Below are 22151 nucleotides of genomic sequence, written 5' to 3'. Positions count from 1 at the left end.
CATAATTATGGAATGTGAAATGTTCGTCCCTTTTCCTTTTTTATCAGGGTAGCTGTGTCCTTCACCTTGAGTTAGTATTCAGCAGTGATCTCTCTAAATGTTGTCCGAAGCAAGCTGTCTGTTGGCGATCGTGTTTGGCGGGTGGATCTTCGTTTTGCCGAAATTGTGTGAGCCCGGTGTTAGTCCTGTTAAACCTACTCTTCAGTAATGTAACCCTTGAAATAGAAGCAGTGTTGTGAAACTTGTGACATTGCTGTTCGTTAGCATTTCCTTCTCAGCCCAAAGAGCTGGGCCTGTGCCTGAGCATCACAGTTCCTCATTTCACCTGACTCTGTTAGCTTTCTGTGCCTACCCCTTGGCCTGGTGGCTTATTTTGTGTCAGCCTGACTGGGGCCCGGATGCCCGCTTATTTGGGTAAAGCGTTACTCTGGCTCTATCTGTGAGGATCTTTCTGGATGAGATGAACATTTGAATCTGTAGACTGAGCAAAGCACCTTGCCCTCATCCAATCGGTAGAGTCCTGCCTAGAACAAAAGGCTGAGCAAGAGAGAATTCACTCTCTCTGAAGGTTTTCTCCTGGTTGTCAGACCCTCACACTGCAGATCTTGGCCTCCTTAATCATGTGAGCTACTTCCTTGTAATAAATGGCATATGTAGAAATTTTATGTATGTGTTTATATGCTCACATATATATTTATATGATCGTATACATTGTTGTATATGTAAATCTCATGTATATGAAGTGTATTATTTTTGAAGTTTATTTTTAACAACATATATATATTTTTTAAGTTTATTTTGGGAGAGAGCAAGCAGGGGAGAGGAAGAGAGAGAGGGAGACAGAATCCCAAACGCCATCAGTGCAGAACCTGATGCAGGGCTTGAACTCATGAACTGTGACACCATGACCTGAGCCCAAATCAAGAGTCAGACGCTTAACTGACTGAGCTACCCAGGTGCCCCTTAACATTATATTTAAAATCTCACTTGAAGGTAATTGGCAAAATTTGGACTTTTTATGGTGCCAGCAGAGCCAGTAAGTTCTTTTTCTCCATCTGGTGGTTCTGGTGGTTCTGGTGGTTCTGTATTTCTGGAGAACCCTGACTAATGAACTTGGCATTAATAGAGTCACTCTTTCCTAGAGATAGGTCCCAGAGTATCCTTATATGATCCTTTACATAGTTCTGTTTCTCAGATAGTTCTTAGAATTCAGGGAACTAGTGTCTGGTTTTTGAACAGCCAGCTGTATTCTGGCAGAAAGTTTAGTCACTTAACCAACAGGCTTTTTTGATAGTTAAGCCTTTGGGTAAAAGTGAAGAAGTTCATCCAGCAACCATAACAGAAGTGAGATGTAGAAATGAAAGGATGGGTAGCTTTGGGGTGAGTGAGAGCTATAGGAAAACAGTCTCTAGGTTAATGGATTCAAAAAACATATGGGAATAGTGTTAACTGAAATCTTTTAAAATCTCATCCTGTTTGTAGGAGAGACAAGGCAAGAATCATATTCTCTACTGTCAGTCCCATATTGACTTCAGAGAAGTTGTATGCATGTAAAGTGTTTTATTGTTTACAAGGCTGCTTTACCTATTCACACGTGGAATCCTCCCTACAACCCTACAACCAGTTAGAGGTGGGCAGGAAGTCTCTCTCTTACATGTGAGGAAGGAAATTGAATTGTAGATGTGAAAATTTGTTTATAAAGCTAGTAAGGTTAAAATGGTAAATTTTATGTTCTGCATATTTTGCCACAGTAAATCATAATAAAATAAAGTAAGAATGCTTTCTATAACTTTATGCTAGTAAATTTGAAGACCTGTTGGGGTGAGGATAGTCTTGGCAATATTGAACTAAAAATGATGGGTCAGTTTGTTCTAGGCTGCAGATAGCTTTTGTTGTGTGGAGGTTAAAGATGAAAAAGGCTAAGGGAGTAAGGGAAGGGAAAACAATGGAAACTTTAAGGATTTCTGCCCACCGTCCCTCAGGAATCAGAAGGAATGTTTACCAGGGTACCTAGGTAGCTCAGTTGGTTAAGCACCTCACTCTTGATTTTGGCCCAGGTCATGATGTGAGATCGAGCATCTCACCACTTGGTCGGGCTCTGTGCTGGGCATGGAGCCTGCTTGAGCTTCTTTCTCCCTCTCTCTCTGCCCCTCGTCTGCTTTTGCTTGTATTCTCATTCCCTATAGGGGAGAAAAAAAAAAAAAAAAAAAGAATGTTTACTAGAATTTGTGCCCTTTCAAGCTCTTCTGTCTCAACACAGTAAACTAAGCAGACCATGTTATTTATTATTCTTTATTACAAACCCCTCCCACACTTCTTAACTTTCTGAAGTCTTATCACAGACACAACCCTCTAAAACAAACAAAAAAAATGGGAGGGAATTGTATGACTAGATGCAAAGGATTACTTAAATCTGAACTAAGTGCTCAACTGTCTAAGCACACCTGCAGTACTTTGGAAGGTTTTATTTGAGGCACTTCTGCATGTTGAAGTTCCTTGGCAGGTCTAACAGCCCACGATGAAGTTGGGGAATCCTGGGGGTTAAGTATCAGAATGTGATCTGGTCAGAGGTCATGCTCTAACAGTACTGCTTCAGGAAGCCACTCTTCCTCTAATGTGGAGTAGCCATCTCTTTTTCACATGTTCTATTCCGGGGGCACCTGGGTGGCTCAGTCGCTTAAGCGTCGGACTCTTGGTTTCAGCTCAGGTCGTGATCTCACGGTTTGTGGGTTCGAGCCCTGCGTTGGCCTCTGCTCTGACAGCGAGAAGCCTGCTTGGGATTCTCTCTCTCCCTCTCTCTCTGCCCCTCCCCTGCTCACTCACATGCTCTCTAAATAAATAAATAAACATCTAATAAGTTAAGTGTTCTGTTATGAAAAAATGCAAGTAAATAGAATCATAAAATATACGAACACACACACTCCTACCTAATTTCAGCAGTTGATCCTTGAGCAGTGCAGGGGTTAAGGGTACCAAGTCCCCATGTAGTCAAATTCAAGTATAACTTCTGACTCCCCAGAAACTTAACTATTAATAGACTACTGTTGACCAGAAGCCACACCCATAAACACTTGTATGTTACATGTATTATATACAGTATTCTTACAATAAAGTAAGCTAGAGAAAAAACGTTAAGAAAATAGTAAGAGAAAATATAGTTACAGTACTGTCCTGTAAAAAGTACACATATAAGTGGACCCACACAGTTGAGACCTGTGTTATTGCAGGGTCAAGTCTGTTTGCTCTATCTGTTCTGTTGGTTGACCTAATACAAAATAAAGTAGATATTATCATGACATTTCACCCCTAAATGCTCAAGTCTTTTCATCTAGACTGTGATCCCTTCCCCTCCCTGCTTTTATGTCATTAACTTTGAAAAGATCAAGCCAATTGTCTTAACAGAATGTTCCACATTCTGGGTTTGGCAGGTTGCATCCTTTGATAGTCAATGTGTTCCTCTAGCCCTGGTATTTCTTGTGTCCTGGAAATTACAACTAAAAGCTTGGGTAAATTTAGGTTATGTGTTTTTGACAAGAACATTTCATAATGTCTGATTATCCCACTGTTGGTGGGAATAAGTTTAATCGCTGTATTAGGGTAGTCACAGTTCTGTACTGCTCTTCCTTCCCAGCCTCTGTGATTAGGAAGTGATCTGTGAAATGCTGTTTCAGTGCCTTGTGGATCTTTAATTCCCCACCCACCTTTCATCTATGGTATTAGCATCATCGATGATCTTGACCTGAATCTTTCCTTTTCATTCAGGGTTGCAGAATAATTTTTTTTTTTTCTATTTCAATCATTCCTTCTGGCATTCATCTGTTCAAAATTTTTTCCTACTTGTCAGCTGGTACAATTCCTATTAAAAAGGCAGGGTACATTGCTTTCCTCTAATTACATATCTTCAGGATGAGGAATTATATGAAATAATGGTTTCTTGAAATAATTTTGTTCATCAGAATTTACACTTTATGATGCTCTTGGTAGCTGATTATAAAATCATGAAGCCAGAAAGGAATCACATGGTACATTTTGTCCAGTCTTGCTGCCGTGATGAATGACCTACCTCCTGTTGCCCGTGACAGTGTTTACCAGTGTTTAACAGTGGTTACCAGTGTTTTTTGGTGTAGCCTGCGTTTTATTCAGCAACTGGTAGTTACTGTTCGTCATTTCGAAACTTAATTGTTTTCTTTACTTAAAAAAGATTTTTTGGGGACGCCTGGGTGGCTCAGTTGATTAAGCTTCCAGCTTTAGCTCAGGTCATGATCTCACGGTTTGTGGGTTCGAGCCCCGCATGGGGCTCTGTGCTGACAGCTCAGAGCCTGGAGCCTGCTTCAGATTCTGTCTCCTTCTCCCTCTCTGCCCCTCCCCCACTTGTGCTCTGTCTCTCAAAAAAATAAAAAAAGATTAAAAAAAATTTAAAAAGAAGGATTTTTTTAAAGTTTATTTTTGAGAGAGAGAGAGAGAGAGAGAGAGACACGGAGCACGAACAGGGGAGGGGCAGAGAGAGCCAGAGACACAGAATCTGAAGCAGGACCCAGGCTCCAAGCGTGTCTATTGGTAGAGCACATCAATGTTAGTGGTAATTTTCTGCATGTGTGAGTAGAGAGGCCAACTGAAGACAGAAATTTGTTCAGTTTTGGAGGCGTTATTTGTGTTACCCAAGGATGGTGAGGAGCAAGAAGGCCTTTCCAGTTAAAAGCAGTGTCAACTGGCAGAGTCAGAAGTAGAAACGTCTCAGGCACTGGAAAGGGATTGAATTTGGCAAAATGAGAAAGTTGTGGCTAAGAGCTGTTTCTTTCAAGGCATGGGAATAGCGTATGCAGTCAAGGCTGTCTCTGTCCTGCTCATCACTCACATGGACTGGCTGGGAGGAATTACCACAAGGATACTGGGGAGAATCTTAGGGAAGTCTTTTTCAGCCCAGCTTAGCACGAGTGGGAAGGTTGTCATCTCTGTGGAACATCTTGTGGTTGCTCATCTCTCCTCCCTTGTTGACTTTTTTAGTTTTTCTAAGGGCCCAAATTATTTTTCTTACTGGGAGTTTGTGCTCTTTACATCAGTTGGTACCATTTGGGTGGTTTCCTCTTTTTTGGCTATCGTGAATAACGATGCTATGAATATTTGTGTGCAAGTTTTTGTGTGGACATGTTTCATTTCATTTCTCTTAGGTTCATATCTAGGACTGGAATTGCTGGGTCATAAGGTGACTGTTTAACTTTCTTTTTTTTTTTTAAGTTTCTTTTTTTATTTTTGAGAGAGCATGCGCAGAGGGGCAGTGAGAGAGGGGTACAGAGGATCTGAAGTGGGCTCTGTGCCAACAGAGAGCCCGATGAGGGGCTCGAACCCTCACACCATGAGATCATGACCTGAGCCAAAGTCAGATGGTTAACCGACTGAGGCCCCCCCGCCGGCGCCCCTATGTTTAACTTTCTGGGGGACTGCCAGCCTTTTGCAGAGCAGCTGCACAGTTTTACCTTCCCACCAGCTTGGACTGTGTGGGACTTCCGGTTTCTCCACATGCTCATCAGCACTTGTTACTGTCTGTCCTTTTGGTTATAGTCATCCTAGTGGATATGAAGTGTGTTCTTCTGTTCTCTCTACTGACACCTGGGTCTGACTTGCGTGTTCTGCATCCTTTGTGCCTAGTATGTGGCACTGCTTAACCAAGCTGCATGCTGGCATTGAGATTCCATTGAGAATGTGAGTGGTTCAGCACCTACTGTGTGGATCGACAGCTTCCGTCAGTTGTTTACCTCTAGGCTAATCAGGAGTTGCTGGGTTTGGCTCATAGTACAAGAGGGATACTCCTTGTAGGATCCGGAGCTGGGAGAGTGTGGAGAGGCAGGGTACAGTGGAAGGGGAATTTGGATGTGGTAGGCAAATAGACCAAAAGGGAGCGGGGGCCTATCCTGGGAAGGCTGTAAGAGTTAGCCCAAGGAGCTCTGCCTTTGGTAGCTAACATTGTGTATGTACATTATGTATAACATTATGTAGCAAAGCAGACTAAATAGAGCAGGGGAACTCTGGGGCTAAGGAAATAAAGTGCAGTAAGTAGCGAGGATTCAAAGTGAGGTTGTTCCAATGGAAAGGAGAGGTTTGGGGAGGATTAGTTATGGGTGGGACTAGATCAGATGTAATGCTTAGAGTAAAGGAACATAGGAAATAGTGTTGAGTCTGAGCACAGGAGAGAATGTTCCTCTTGAGAAGGACAGATTTGGGTGGGTGGATTTCTGTATGTAATGTGACTTTAGATGCTGACAGAACACGTGACAAGTGTGTGCGCAGCAGATAATTAAGAAAAGCCTAAACTGGAATCCGGATTTGATGTCCTCGATGAGGTGGGAACTGAAGCATTGCAAGGTCACCACTTCTTCCATGTCATCCCCTCAAATATCTGCAGATAGCCTCTGATTACTTTCTCTCTCTTTTCTTAAGTTTATGAACGAGGGAGAGGGAGAGAGAGAATCCCAAGCAGGCTCCACCCTGTCAGTGCACAGACTTATGAACCTTGAGATCATGACCAGAACCAAAGTCAAGAGTTGGATGCTTAACCAACTGAGCCACCCAGATGCCCCTATTACCGTCTCTTCTTTTAGAACACCTTAATTGAGGTATAATTGCCGTATAGAAAATGCCATACCTGTTTACGCTATACACGTTGAGTTTGACACAACACAGTTTGACATCTGTGAAACTATCACCACAATCAAGACAATGAATGAATGCATTACCCCGAAAAGTCTCCTAAGGCTCCTTTGTAAATCCTCCCTCCTGCCTACTTCCCCTTCCTTTACCCATCCCCAGACAACCACTGGCTTGCTTTCTAGTTTGCATTTTCTGGTATTTCATTTCAATGGAATTGTGTGTATGCTTTACGTAGATGTGCATTCTGTGGAGGTACTTTTGGGGGAGAGGTGTCTGCCTTTTCACTCAACGTCATTATTCTGAGATTCATGAATCCATGTTGCATGTATCAGATGTGATGCGGCATTATCCTGCTGTAGTAAGCTTATGAAAAATTCAGACAGAAAGTTTGCTATTGAAGAACCAGCATTTTTATTGTGTTGTCAAGAATGAAAGGTGGAAGGTTATTGATAATGAAACAAGGAATGGCCGTAAATTGAGATTTGAGATGTTTGAGGGCTCGTATTAATCCTGGTGAAATGCTCCAGAATTGTTTAGACCAGCACTGTACTATAAAACTTCCTGTGATAATGGAAATGCTCTATATCCGCACTGTCCAGTATGGTAGGTGCTAGCCACAGCTGGCTATTAAGCACTTAGAGTGTGGCTAGTGTGGCTGAGGAACTTATTTGACTTCACTTAATTTCATTTAAGTAGCCACCTGTGGTTAGTAACTACTGTGTGGGGCATGTAGTAACTACTGCATAGGACATGTGCACTGTCCAAGCAGTCATTGTTTGCCAAGCCCTCGTGGGCCATGCACACTGTTGGGAGTTGGGGATCCAGGGATGGAGGAGAGACTGCCTTCAAGGAGAGCTTTCCTCTTCCTCCGCCCCCAGTTAGGTGACAGACAGACACTCAGGTAAGTCACGATTCCGTATGATAAAAAGGGACATGGGACCCAGATGCCCTGGGGCTTGCGGAGTGGTGTCCAGGAAGACAGGCCGTCAAGACCGCCTCGACATTGCCCCTTCTCACATGAGCAGGCTCCTGGGTACATGATGGGGGTGGGACCCTGGGGAAGGAGCGCGAAGTGCACTTGAGACACAAGGCCTGTTGGGGTGGAAATGATGCCTGTTCTAGAGAAATAGTGTAAGGTTTGGTCGTCTAGAGTGCCCATGGCGAGAGAGGCTTTAGCTTTTGTGTGCCAGCTCCAGCCATGGTGGATTTGTCCCCTTGGGCCCTGTGCACATCCCAGCTGTCTTGGCCCCCAGACGGTTCTTTTTGATCCCTCTGATGTCTAGCTGCTCCTCAGACCTGACCCCTCACAGTCTTGATCTTCTCATTTCAGCCTTTTAACATCTCCCACTGAGCTTCCTGGGAACTTCTCTGAGGCTAGTAAGGAATGGAAAACAAGTAAAACATCCTGACCAATTAGTTTTGACACATTGAACACTCCTTAGGCATTGTGGGTACAGCTGTTCAGTCTTGCTTTTGAAATGTTCCAGTATTCCTGCTGATACAGTTCTCTCCCTTGCCATACAGCACTCTTAAAGTACTGTCTGTATATGCCCTGTGTAATGATGATGTCTTCTTGCCTACCAGACAGCAAACCTCTAGAAGGCAAGGCCAGCCATCTATTATTCTTTGTACTGCCCTTGTGTGCCCGGTGAATGCTGACATTCCCATTTTAGCACAGGCATCTAGACTGAAGTCCTAAAATCCTAACACAAACAAGTATTCCCTCAGCAGTGAAATTTGAGATACAACTGAATACAGTGTATCTTAAAAAATATATATATATGTATATACATATATATATATATTTTATATATATATATAAAATATACATATATATATATAGGGGCACCTGTCTGGCTCAGTTGGGAGAGCAGCACCTGACTCTTGATCTTGGGGTGGTGAATGCGAGCCCCACGTTGGGGGTAGAGTTTACTTAAAAAAAAAAAAAAAAAGATTTGACTGCAGGGTTACTCCAGGCCCTCTCATAGGAGGAAAGGGGAACATGATAAAACTCAACTGAGCTCATATTTTTCCTAGACTTGGAAATCCCTGTAAGCTGTAACATGAAAGTAGTTGAAATATGAATTTCAAAATACACGTTCCTCATCAGATCCTTGACTCTGTTAAAGCAGTGGCTCTTGAACTTTCCAGGGTACAAACTACTTCAGCAGGGCAAGAAATTCCACAGCCTCTGCCCACTGCCCAGACATTTATGTCCCAGGCGTAGGCTCCCTCTTGGGGCAGATTCCACTCTAGGTTGGTCATCGCTTAGTCCTACCCATAATATCTCTTCGTTTATTGGGTGGATATAATGGAAACTGGCAGAAGGAAGACTTGAGTCTGTCTTGGGCCTTGGGAAGGCTAAAGGAGGCTTCTTGATGAAGGCAGCATTTGACCCAAAAGGGAAAAACTACCTACAAACTCTGGTGCCCTGGGCACAGAGAACCTAGATTTAAGGTTTTACAGTTATTGTGAAATACAGTTGTGTTGAAAGAAGGGCATTAAGAGATTGGCCAGTTGAATGGCAGGGAAGGTGCTCTAGGCCAGGCAAGTGACTTTATTCAATAAAAACAAGACAAAGGTTAGTTAAACCTAAGAGTGGCTTGCTTGCCTAAATGCCTGTTGTGCATCCAGAGATAGTGATTCTTCTGACCTGGTTGCTAAATTCTGCTTTCCAGCCTAATCCTGTTGTCTCAGTTTCTGGAACACCAGCACTATCCTGAGCTCCCCCAAAGTGACTTCATGATTCCACAGAAAGGGCTTTTGTCAAAGCCCTCCACTCATCCCCTTCCCTCCTCCTTGACAGACTGGCACCCTGCCAGTCCTACCCCTTGCCCAGAATGGGCCTTTTCCTCTCTCATGCCTTACATCCCCTCCTGGAAGTGTATGACTGTGACCTACTTTTTTCTCTCCTTCGCTTTCCTGTACCTGCACCCGGTTCTTGTACCATCTGATCATGGGGTTTCCAAACAACTCCAGTTTCCATCTTTCTTGTTTGCTTATTGGAGGGACATTTTTGCTACTGTTTGAAATTGTGGCTTCAATTTTAATTCAGTAGCTCTCACAACCTCATTTGGTGATGTTATTTCTCTTGCCTTTCCTCTGGGCCTAGAATTTTGAAACCATTTTTATGTTTAACTCAGGCAATCTGTTATGTCCCTCTCCTTTTTCCTCTTTCTTTTAGTAGAGGATTTCTCTGATTTGCTAACCCTTGGATTGTTAGAGTAGCCACACTTCAACTCTCCTCCCCAAAGGACACTGAACACCCTTAAACTGTCCTGTAAGGAACACTCAGTTATCTTACTCTTCATGTTTACCCAGATAAGATGCTTAGTCTAGAGACCAGCACACAGTGAGTTTTCAGGAGAAGCACTTGGTAATGTTTGATTCTTAGGCCTCTGTGTAGCTAGTCTTCCTTCACTTCCTTCACTGTATTTCCTATGCCCATCTAACAAACCTACCTTCTGCAAACCAGCATAACTTCCTTTCTTCCACCTTCTGGCTTGGAGTGCTGGTGAGAATTGTTTTTATTTACCTTTATGACATTGCATGGCTGTCTCCCGCTACTGTAGAACCCTTATGCAGTGTCTTTCAGCAATTGGAATTGGCTAGGTGATATTATCTGTTGAAAAATTCTATTCTTTGGGGGCCTGGCTGCCTCAGTCGGTAGAGCTTGCAGCTCTTGATCTCGGGATCATAGTTTGAGCCCCATGTTGGGGATAGAGATTATTTTTTAAAAATCTGCTCTTTTTCCAACTTTTCACTTTTTTTTTTTTTTAAAGCTTATTTATGTATTTTTGAGAGAGAGCACACAAGAGGGGTAGGGGCAGAGAGAGAGAATCCCAGACAGGCTCTGCACAGTTAGGGCAGAGCCCAATGCGGAGCTCAAACCCACAAACTGTGAGATTATGACCTGCACTGGAGTCAAACTCTTAACTCAACTGACTGAGCCACCCAGGCACCCGTTCACTTTCGCTCTTAAGCTGCTCTGTTGTAGGAATCCAAACTCCTATTATCCCTCTCCCTTTCTTTCTCAAACTGATCTTAAAACAAGTTACTTTGGGGGCACCTGGCTGGCTTGGTTGGTAGAACATGTGACGCTTGATCTCAGGGTCATGTTGGGTGTGGAGCCTCCTCAAAAAAAAAAAGTTACTGGGCGCCTGGGTGGCTCAGTCAGTTGAGCTTCTGACTTCAGCTCAGGTCATGATCCCGTGCTTGGTGGGTTCCGGCCCCACATCTGGCTCTGTGCTGACAGCTCAGAGCCCAGAGCCTGCTTTGGATTCTGTGTCTTCCTCTCTCTGCCCCTCCCCCACTCATGCTCTGTCTCTCAAAAATAAACATTAAAACAAATTTTTTTAAGTTACTTCTTATCAAAGTCATAACAATTTTTTTATATAGTCTTCTTTTTTTTGAGTGAGTGAGAGAGAGAGAGAGAGAGAGACAGCGTGTGAGTGGGGGAGGGGCAGAGAGAGAGGGAGACACGGAATCCCAAGCAGGCTCCAGGCTCTGAACGATATAGGCTTCCTTTTTAGAAGGTATGTGCCGTGTTTCCAACCTAAGATTTCTATGGTGACAAAACTAACAGTCGGCTTGCCCTCAGACCAAAAGCTGATCATCACAGATGATGATTTATCAAGCCTGAATCTGGGACACATTTGCCATAAAAACTTGCCACAGTATTTTTATTAATGAAAATAAATTTACACATTCTTGATTTTTTCCTCCAGACATTCCTAATTTGTTAAAAGTATGAATTGTATTTACAATTTTTTATGGAAAATCTCAAATATGTACAAAAATAGCATGAGCAGTACTATGCGCCCAATTTCTCAACATGTTACTAGCTCGTGCTGGTCTTGTTTTGGCTATACACTCCATCTCACCCTCTGGGTTATTTGGAAGCATGAAATGCCTTTTTGATCTTGGTGGGCAACCCAGTGTAGTGGCTGAGATGAACAAGGTCTTTGTAATTGGTCGTGGGCTCCAGTCTCACATCTGAATATTTTTACAAATCCAGTGAACACCTATGAGCTTCTGTTTCCTCATGTGTTAAATGAGAATAAGACCTTATAGGCTTGCTGTATTAACTGCATGACCTTAGTGAAGTCTATAATGTAGTGCCTGGTTACAGAGTGCATTCAGGAAGGGGTCTTTTATTCTGTGCTCTTCAACTGTTTAGGTCCTAATCTGATTCTTGACTTTGGAAAGTTAAAAAGAGCATACCTACAGTAGACATTACTGTTCAGGTTGATAACCAGCACAATAATAGTATATGACTGCAAATGCCTTCCTGGTGTCTCCCCTGTAACCTTCTCCAAAATTTTACCAGCACATGTTGCTTGCTTATTTCATTCTGACCCTTCTATTTGTTGGTTTTGAGGACAGGGTATGCTGCTGGGTCTTTAATGGTCAGGTACAGAGCACGGAGTCTTGGAAGAAAATGGGATGGAGCTGTTCCATGCTGGTTAAAGTTTAGAATGGTACTTTTGAATCCGCTCAGAAGCCTACAACTTCTGGAATCTGCGTCCCCATGATGCTTCCCTTTCAGTACTATATTTAAACCATGTATGCAATAAATCACATTATGGTAGGTAAAACAGGCAGAGACCGTCAAAGACAGCTGAGAGATACCTGGTTGAAATGTTTGACCTCTGCTAATCTAAAGAAATGCAGGTGGAACCAGTTGACCCTCTTTTCTAGGTATATGATTAACAATGATTCGTGCTAATGATAGCTGGGGTATGGTGAAATGGAAATACTAGTTCACTGCTGGTGTGGGTGTTAATAAAGCTGTTCTGGAAAATAATTCGTCAGTATGTTTCAAGGGCCTTGAAATTTTTCATACTATTTTGCTTAGTGATAACACATTTGTGTGTCTGCTCAGGTTATGCTGACAGATCATACACATAGGTTCATCTCATAATTAAAAATAACTGCATGCTTAATAACAAGGAAATGAGCGGGATTATCCGTATGCTGAAATAAATCATGCAACCTTAATGTTAATAACATGGGGGGATATTTAATATACAAAAAAACCAGGATGCAAAGTTACATACAGCATAATCTCAACCATCTGAAGGAACACTAGAAAGACCTATACTCTGATGCTAATAGTGATTGTTTCTAGATGAAATTGTGGGTGCCTTTTTTGTCTTTGCTTCATTCTTTTGTGTACCTTTCTGAATTTTCTGCAATTCAGTACTTTATTTGGGGGACGGGGAGAGACAGGGTAGCAGAAAAGTCAACTGTATGATTAGGACCTACGTGTTACAGGTAGGCAACTTGGCAGCACCAAGCAAATAAAACTATCAGCTGATTTCTCTGTCCCATCCTTGTTGCACCTTTAGCATTTGTTCACATATTTAGTGCTGTCATTGCATCAGACACACATGCAAATCACAACGGCAGTTATGACCTCAAGTCAGTGGTTTCCAAACCCTGTGTGTGTGCCTCAGTTGCTAGAGGGAACTTTTCACAATGCCTAACTGAGGACTGATTCCCCACCCTGGTGAAACAGATCCTCTTTGCTGTGAGAGCTGGTATCACAGAGTGGCATGATGGTTGATTGTTGGGGCCTGCACTGACATGCCTGATAATTCTAGCTCTGTCACTCAATTGCTGTGTGTCCTTGGACATGATACAACACCTCGTTCACTTTCATTCCCTGCATTTTACACTGTTGTCTTAATGGCTTTGCAGATGCTTTGCTTTCAACTTTTTTTTTTTAATCTTTCGATATTTTTGAGAGAGAGAGAAGAGAGAATGAGGAGGGGAGGGGCAGAGAGAGAGGGAGAAGAGAATCCGAAGCAGGCTTCAGGCTCTGAGCTGACAGCACAGAACCCGACGTGGGGCTCGAACTCATGGACAGGACAGTGAGATCATGACCTGACCCGAAGTTGGAGGCTTAATCGACTGAGCCACCCAAGTGCCCTGCTTTCAACTTCTTAATACTGTACTTCCTTAGAGCCTCACCTCCACTTGACTGCAGTCATTGTGAGTTTGTGATCACCACGCAAAATTGCACTGGCCAGACTTTGCAGTGGCCTGCTGACCCCCAACTTCTGCCCCTTTCCTTTTGGTCCAGTTTCTTTCATATCAGTTCTTTGTTTTCTCTGCCCTCCACCTGACCATTCTCGGTCAGGCCTTTTCTGACTGACCCTGACAGGCCCTCGCTGACCCTGCCCAGCCCAGACACCCCCACCCCCCCACTGGCTTTTTTTTTTTTTTTTTTTTTTTTTTTTTTTTTTTTTTGAGAAAGCGAAAGGGAGCAAGTGAGCAAGGGGCAGAGAGAGAGAGAATCCCAGGAGGGGCGCAGAGAGAGAAGTGGGGCCCACCTGAAGTGGGGCTTGAGCTCACCCAAAGCAGGGCACAAGGTCACTCTGTATGGGACTTGAACCCACGAACTTTGAGATCGTAGCCTGAGCCGAAGTCAGATGCTTGATGCCAGAGCCACCCAGGCGCCCAACCCAGCCCCTTGAACAGTATTTTCCTGACCTTTTCTACTTACTTGGGCTTTCTTTGTTGTTGGGCAGTTGGCTTCTCCGCTTCAGAGATGAAGAAAGTGATAACTTCAGGCTAATAGAGGAAAATTCTAGCTATTGATTTATTATACAAGAAAAATTATCCTTGAGGGAAAGAATTGATTCAGCATATGGAATACTGTTAGTGTTTGCTCAGAAAAAAAAGTGCCTATTGGGGTGCCTGGGTGGCTCAGTCAGTTGAGCATCGACTCTTGATCCTGGCTCAGGTCATGATCTCACAGTCTGTGAGTATGAGCCCCACGTCAGCACAGAGCTGCTTGGAATTCTGTCTCTCTCTCTCTCTCTCTCTCTCTCTCTCTCTCTTTCTCTCTCCCCCCCTCTCCCCCTCTCCCTCTCTCCCCCTCTCCCTCTCTCCCCCTCTCCCCCTCTCCCTCTCTCCCCCTCTCCCCCTCTCCCTCTCTCCCTCTCTCCCTCTCTCCCTCTCTCCCTCTCTCCCTCTCTCCCTCTCTCCCTCTCTCCCTCTCTCCCTCTCTCCCTCTCTCCCTCTTCCTCCCTCCCTCCCTCTCTCCCTCCCTCTCTCTCTGCCCCGTCCTCCACTTGCATGTGTGCATTCTCTAAATAAATAAATAAATAAATAAATAAATAAATAAATAAATAAATAAATAAATGTTTAGGGGTGCCTGGGTGGTTCAGCCAGTTAAGAGTCTGACTTTGGCTCACATCATGATCTCACAGCTCATGGGTTCAAGCCCTGCGTGGGGCTCTGTGCTGACAGCTCAGAGCCTGGAGCCTGCTTCAGTTTCTACGTCTCCCTCTCTTTCTCTGAACCTCCCCCACTTGCACTCTGTCTCTTTCCCTCTCAAAAATAATAAACATTAAAATAAATTTAAAATCTTTTTTTAAATTTTTCCCCCCTCCACAGGTCACAATAATATAGCATAAAGAAAACAAAGCTATTTGTAATTCTGTCACCCAGGAAAAACCTGCTAATATTGTGTGTATTCCTTTCAACTTCATTTTTACATTTAAATTTTTACTCCTTTGGGAATCTGTTTTGGAACATGAAGTATAGGGATCTTAATTCTCATCAGAATTTTTCTGGCTGCCTTCACTTAGTGAATTTTTTCATCCTTTTGCTACTGAATTTTATAATGCTATATTTGTCTGAGTTGTTCATTTCTGGGCTCTTTTTCTGTTTAGTCCTATTCCAGACCCATATTTTTAATACTGTATAACATACTTTCCAAGACTGTTAACACAAGTCCTCTATCAATATTCTTTTGGGGAGAGGAATGGGAGGGATTCCTGTGCACTTATTTTTATGAATAAAGTTGGGTTATCAAGTTCCAAAACAACCCTTAGTATTGTTTCAGCAGGGGAGAATTTTTGTCTCTGTATTAAGGATTTCTGTTGGGAATATCTCTTCATTTATTCAGATTCCCTTTGTTTCAATAAGATTGTCATTTTAAGTTTTTTTTTTTTAATTTTGAGAGAGCAAGAGAGAGAGAATCCCAAGCAAGCTCTGTACTGTCAGTGCAGAGCTGGATGCAGGGCTTGAACCCTCAAACCCTGAGATCCTGACCTGAGCCAAAACTGAGAGTCAGACACTTAACTGACTGAGCCACCCAGGTGCCCCGAGATTGTCATTTTCTTATTTAAGTCCTGTGCTGCTGTTGGGGCACCTCGGTGGCTCAGTCAGTTAAGTGTCCAGCTTTTTATTTCAGTTCAGGTCATGATCTCACAGTTCATGAGTTTGAGCCCTGCATCGGGCTCTGTGCTGACAGTACAGAGCCTGCTTGGGATTCTCTCTCTCCTCCTTCTCTCTCTGACCCTACCCCGTTTGCTCTCTCTCTCAAAGTAAGTAAACTTTAAAAATTTAATTAAAAAGTAATAAAAAAATATTAAGTCCTACTGCTGTTAACCATTGCAACAGTTGCAGTGTATAAATGTGGAAAATCCTTCAGGAAAGTGAGTTAGTGAAAGTCATGAAGATGTTTATACTTTTGACTCAGTAACCCCATTCCTAAACATTATCTATAAATTAAATTTAGGAAAACCTTTTTTTCCTGTGTGAGAATTTGACCTTTGGTTAATTTTGTTTCCTGGGAACCTGATAAAGGCAGATTGTTGCTTCTGTTGCTGGGCACTGTGGCTTATGGTTAAATGTCTCCTGGTTGGTAATTGCATCCGGACAGGGAGAGGCTGTGCGTCATACTGATGGGCCCCCATGCTTGGGCTTCACAGAGCACAGTGGCTCTTGTGCTGGATGTGTCCCTCACATGGAGCTAAAGAAGCTATTCAAAGAGATGATTGGCTCCCCTCAGCAGTGAAGGTTTTAAGTCAGGTTGAACCCACGCTGTCTCCCTGTACCTGAGAGCTGCTATGTGGATTGTTGCACGAACAGCTAGCAAGCTGTGTTCCTGTCCCAGTCCTCAGTAGACAAGTGCCAAGTATGGCCTGTGATAGTCTTGTGAGTCTAAGAAGATTGCTGTGTCCCAAAGAAATGATCCCACAAACTGAAGTTCAAAGATGTTCTTTATAGCATTACTATCCCCAGATTTTTGGTATAATATGTAAAAGGCAGGAATGGCTGTTTAAACACTTAATTCACTCAAAGGAATATTAGATGTGAAGACTATAACAGAAGCAAGTACTAGCAACAAGGATAAAGAATAATATAGGAGAGGGGCGCCTGGGTGGCGCAGTCGGTTAAGCGTCCGACTTCAGCCAGGTCACGATCTCGCGGTCCGTGAGTTCGAGCCCCGCGTCGGGCTCTGGGCTGATGGCTCGGAGCCTGGAGCCTGTTTCCGATTCTGTGTCTCCCTCTCTCTCTGCCCCTCCCCCGTTCATGCTCTGTCTCTCTCTGTCCCAAAAATAAATAAAAAAAAAAAAAAAAACGTTGAAAAAAAAATTTATAAAAAAAAAAAAGAATAATATAGGAGAAACAAAATACAGATTGTGTGCTGGGGATGTGCACCTGCTCTAGTGGGCACTTAGGAGACTTTAGTACTGTGTGTTCAGGTGTCTTCTGGGATCACCGTGACTGAAGAAAACCCTCAGGGCTCTGCTGCTCAAGAGAGTCAGCCTAACAAGGTAGCTACACAGGTCGGCTTGCCTGCAGCCTGTGTGAGCAGAAACACAAAGGAAACAAACATGAAATCTGTCATGTGGGAACAGCAAGGTGAAGCGCATTTCTTGGTGTTTTTTTAAGTAAATTTAAAATCATCATTTGTTAAATTAGTATTTATAATATTTACTTTTAAGCCCTCTTTATTATTTTTTTAATGTTTATTCATTTTGGAGAGAGTGCAAGAGTGCCAGAGAGCTTGAGCCGGGGTGGGGAGGTAGGCAGATAGAGAAGGGTACTGAGGATCCAATGCAGGGCTCGAACTCACGAACCGTGAGACCATAACCCAAGCCTAAAGTCGGACATTTAACCGACTAAGCCACCCAGTTGCCCTTTGTTTATAATATTTAAAAGCCATTAAGTAATTCTTGGTACATCAGTGAAATTCACTAAACCAAGTTATGGAAATCCCTTTTCACATTCTCATAATCCTTCCTAAATATTCTTCAAGGCTTTCTTTGTAAAGTTTCTCCTCTTTTTTCATCCCTTTCCTTAATTTGCCCTTCAAATTTGAATCTTGTCCAACTGTCATAATCTGATCTCTACCCCAAAATGTAGACCAGACCTGGGTTGATTTTTTTTTTTAACTTGTTTTATTTTTTATGGTTTTAAATTTACATCCAAATTAGTTAGCATATAGTGCAACAGTGATTTCAGGAGTAGATTCCTTAGTGCCCCTTACCCATTTAGCCCATCCCCCCCCCCCATAACCCCTCCCATAGCCCTCAGTTTGTTCTCCATATTTATGAGTCTCTTCTGCTTTGTCCCCCGGGTTGATATTCTTAAACCTTGGTCAAGGCAGTCTCTGGGGAGGAAGGAGGGGGTGATGGGGCTCCACAGGTAACAGGTGATTTGGGGGTATACCTCTCACGGTGGGGGGGGGGGCACGGGAAACTAGGTATGATGGAAGACTAAAGGAAACAGGTTTTGCACAAACTCAGCTCGTCTTGTACTGCCCCCTAATTGGCACTAATGGGAGTTTTATAGACAGATACTGGTGGGCAGAGATGGTGTCTTAAGTAGACCTGCCAGGGGAGTGAGGCTTTGGGCAGTGAGAGACAGCATGACCCTTGGGTGTGTCATGGGGCCTGGTTTACATGCCTGGTAAAACTGTCTTCTGGTCTCGCTCCCACTGCTGCACTCTTTGAGAAGCCATGGAAAACGCCACCCTCAGGGGCATAGGATTCATTATCTAACCCTGCCCTATGGGGCAGTAGTCAGTTGTAAAATTTCCTTTTAGTTTGTGGTCTTTGTTGCAGTGCCACCTGTTGAAAGAGCAGTTGACAGCCAAGCACCTGGAAATGGGGGAGTGTGGCTTCCTTACCTTGTCTAGGCTCTGTGATTTCCTGGTTCTCTCAGTGCCTTCTGGAGTCTTCTGTTACACATCTCTGTATTTGACACTCATTGAATCGGTAGCAGCCAACATTTGTTAACTACTTACTATATTCTAGTGACCGTCCTGAGCATTTTAGTCACTCAGGCCTCATAGTATCCTTAGGACATGATGGCTCTGATCCCTGTATCCCCATTCCAACAGAATGGTTCGATAATTTGCCTGAGGTCACATAGCTAATAAGTAGCAAAGCCAGAGTAAAAATCTAAGTAGTCTGGGAACAGTTTTTGCATGCTTAAGTCACACTGTAGCCAGTACTATCTGCTTCAGCCTTCTAGAAGCTAGGTGGTTAAAAATGAAACTAAAAAGTAGCTTTTCTAGGACCCAGTCCTGACTGCCTGTTCTCCCAAACTGTAGAAGAATAACAGGCTTTATTGAACACACTTATTTACTTTTTTATATGTAAACACTTATTTCCCCCAGTTCCACTGGAGGCAGGAGGTAGAGTTGACCCTGGCCTTGTTACTTGTAGTCTGCTGCCCTAGCTGTTTCACTGTCTGGTGAGGATAATGGGCCAGAGCTTGGTAGTGGTTCTCCGAAGATGTAGATGTCAATCTTGAGGCACTCACATTCAGTCTTGAATTCCTGATTCTGGAGGAGAACACAGGCCTCCTGCTGGGGATTCCAGCCGCGCCTGAGGAGTGTTCCTCCAGCAGTCTTAGATTAGTCGCTGCCATTGGGGTCCAGAATTTAGGACTCCTACTCTCCTGGAAGTCACTGAGTCAGGTTTGGGACACCGAGGGATAATTAAGACAGGAACCCTGTCTTGATAAGTAAACAGGGGCAAGTTCTGGAATAGAGATGAACACAGATTAGGCGTCTGACATATGGTCAGTGGTAGGGAAGGCTGCCTAAAAGATGTTCTAGAAAACAGTGATCCCAGGAGCTACAGGTCAGGTATTATTCTCACGCTAACCCAATATTTGATAATAATTCTCTACTTGGCACTGGAGATGCAGCAGGGAATACATCTGTCTTGGCAGAGATTATTGGAAAAGGGAGAAGACAGACAGATGTAATAGATGCGAATGTGAAGTAATGGTAGGTTCTCTGAAGAAAACTAAGGCCATGTAAAGGGATAGAGAGCAGATAGGGAGAGGGGGTGCTACTTTCGATAAAGTGATCACCTCTCTGATGAGGTGCTGTTTGAACAGTGACTTGAATGAAACAGGACCGAGCTGTTGAGTAAGTTGGGAGCATTGATCCAGACTGATCCAGGAGGGAGAATCCATTCTTTTAGGCCATTTCAAGGGGCAAGATGGCCAACAGGAAGGCTCGGGACACAGTTCTCCTGCGTCTCTTGAGAGGTTTGTGCCAGGGGAGGTGGTTTGCCTTGGTAATTCTGTCACACTCACAGTGTGTTTTCCTTTCTCCTTTTAGTTTGAAGGATGACCTCTAGGAAGAAAGTGTTGCTGAAGGTTATCATCCTGGGAGATTCTGGGTAAGTGGCTCTCACCATTTGAACTGACACATTGGTTTGGATGAAGCCTCCTTTGAAGCCCGTGCGCTCCACGCTGACACCTGCCACTTCCTTCTCTGGTAGTGGTGGCATGAGGGCCCCAGGTCTCCAGCTGTTTTGGGCACAGCAGAAATGTGAACGATCTCTTGTTATATAACCCTTCGTTCCATGATCTCAGGCATGATTTGGGGGGAGGGGGTGCTATTTAAACTCAAGAGCAGTTTCATGGAGTCCCTTTTTTCCAAGCTGGTTAGACCGAGGAGTGCTGTTTAAGTAGATTTGTTGCCACTGATGCCATGCCTAGCAGCTGTGGGGCCTAGCAGTAGCTCAGAAAAGGAGACTTCTGAGGTGACCTGTGAAACCTTAGACCAACTGAAAGCTGGGTCTTTTTAAAAATAATAATAATAATAAACACAGGTGTGCCTCCATATCCCAAAGTCCCCTGCCCTTTAAAAAGGCAGTGATTTTTCTACTCTGGCTGGCTTTTTCAATTGCCTGAGGAGCCTTTTAAAAGTTGGTGTTTTTCCAGACCAGTGGGTAGGGCCGAGTTGGCAGTACCTTAAATACACACATCTGTCTGTCTGTTTGTCTGTCTCCCTCCCATACTCTTAGTGACTCTAGTGTGCTGTCAGGATTGAGGGATACGGTTTTAGGCCCAAACTTGCCCAGAAAGAATCACCAGGCCTTTACTCGATTCTGGATCTCCTGTCCTCTCCCCTGAAAATTCAGATGCAGGTGGCCTGGATTGGAGAACACTCACTTCCTTAAGCTGTAACTGTACTTCCAGGTGCTCTGCATATACAGATAAGAATGTTCCTTAGTGAGAAAGGAAGGTGATCTAGTTGGCTTTGAAGAAGGCTTTTGCATCATCTTCAGCCTGCCCTAACTAATCTCATCACCAAGAAATCCATTGTCTCTTTGCTGAGTTCTCATACTGGGGGGGGGGGGGGGACGGGGGACGGGACATCTCTGGAAGAGCTTACTTTGAGGTAGATTCTGATTTGGTGGAATACTGGTGCTTTCTCCTTCAGATTTTAGACTTTGAAGCAGCAGGTGGCTGACTGGTGTATATGTCTGCTCTCAGCCAGTGACTTCCTCCTGCCATTACTTTCTTGGACTGAATAGCAGCCTCTAAATGGAGAGACACCAAAGACATAAGGGATATTTTTGGAATATTGGGACGATCTTATTACTGTAGCTTCTTTTAGAAGGAGAGTATTTGCTGACATCTTTCTGGAAGGAAAAAATAATATTAGGCTCTACCATCTGAGGTGCTTGTACCAAAACTTACAAGCAACTTTTCAACATCTGGACTACATTTGTACCCTCTATTTTTATCCCAGGAGAAAATACAATCTCAAATGAATAATGCTGGGCAGTTTGCTGGCACTGCCCTCTGTTGTGATTACAGTTCTTTGTTTTCTTTCAAGATAGGCAAGTCTCTTCAGAGCTGCAAATACCGGAATCAGTTTTCAGTCCCTTCCTAGTTGACCTATACTTGTGGTTTTTCTCCAATTTCAGAGTTGGTAAGACATCACTCATGAACCAGTATGTGAACAAGAAATTCAGTAATCAGTACAAAGCTACAATAGGAGCAGACTTTCTGACAAAGGAGGTGATGGTGGATGACAGACTAGTTACAATGCAGGTAAGCACATGTCACAACTTTGCCAATCAAATCTTGTTAGTTCATTCATTCTGAACCCTTTTTTTCATGCCTAGGCATTTCCCCTCTCTGTTCTTCAGTTCCTACTACTATATTCATGGATAATTTTCCACAGGTGATATTGCCGAGAAAATACAGGACATCAAGTATGACCATATATTGCATGAGACATACTAGAAATTTTTCATTGTCTTTCCAGAAAAGTTCAAATTTCATTGGACTTCCTGTTTTGGGGTTTTGTTTTTGTTTTTGCTGAATTTGAAAACACACAGTCCTCTGTCTTATTGTGTCTCCAAAATGTCTAACTCATGCCTTTTTTAATATCCTTGCATAGTTTTTTAGGCCAGAACATCTTTGGGTCTCTCCTAGGTTCTTAC

General features: G+C 43.4%; 1 protein-coding gene across 1 annotated transcript in view; it reads left to right on the top strand.

The window, feature by feature from the left end:
- Positions 1 to 22151, top strand: part of RAB7A (RAB7A, member RAS oncogene family) — a 71193-nt gene that overhangs the window by 31105 nt on the left and 17937 nt on the right. The window contains exons 2-3 of the mRNA XM_019430964.2: positions 20030 to 20090; positions 21630 to 21756. Of these exons, the coding sequence (XP_019286509.1) occupies positions 20038 to 20090; positions 21630 to 21756 (180 nt within the window). The 5' untranslated portion in view covers positions 20030 to 20037. The remainder of the gene's footprint in view (positions 1 to 20029; positions 20091 to 21629; positions 21757 to 22151) is intronic.

The sequence above is a fragment of the Panthera pardus genome, unplaced genomic scaffold, assembly GCF_024362965.1.
Source record: "Panthera pardus isolate Hobbes unplaced genomic scaffold, ASM2436296v1 HiC_scaffold_8, whole genome shotgun sequence".
In the NCBI taxonomy this organism is placed as follows: domain Eukaryota; kingdom Metazoa; phylum Chordata; class Mammalia; order Carnivora; family Felidae; genus Panthera; species Panthera pardus.
This window is presented reverse-complemented; position numbering and strand designations above follow the sequence as displayed.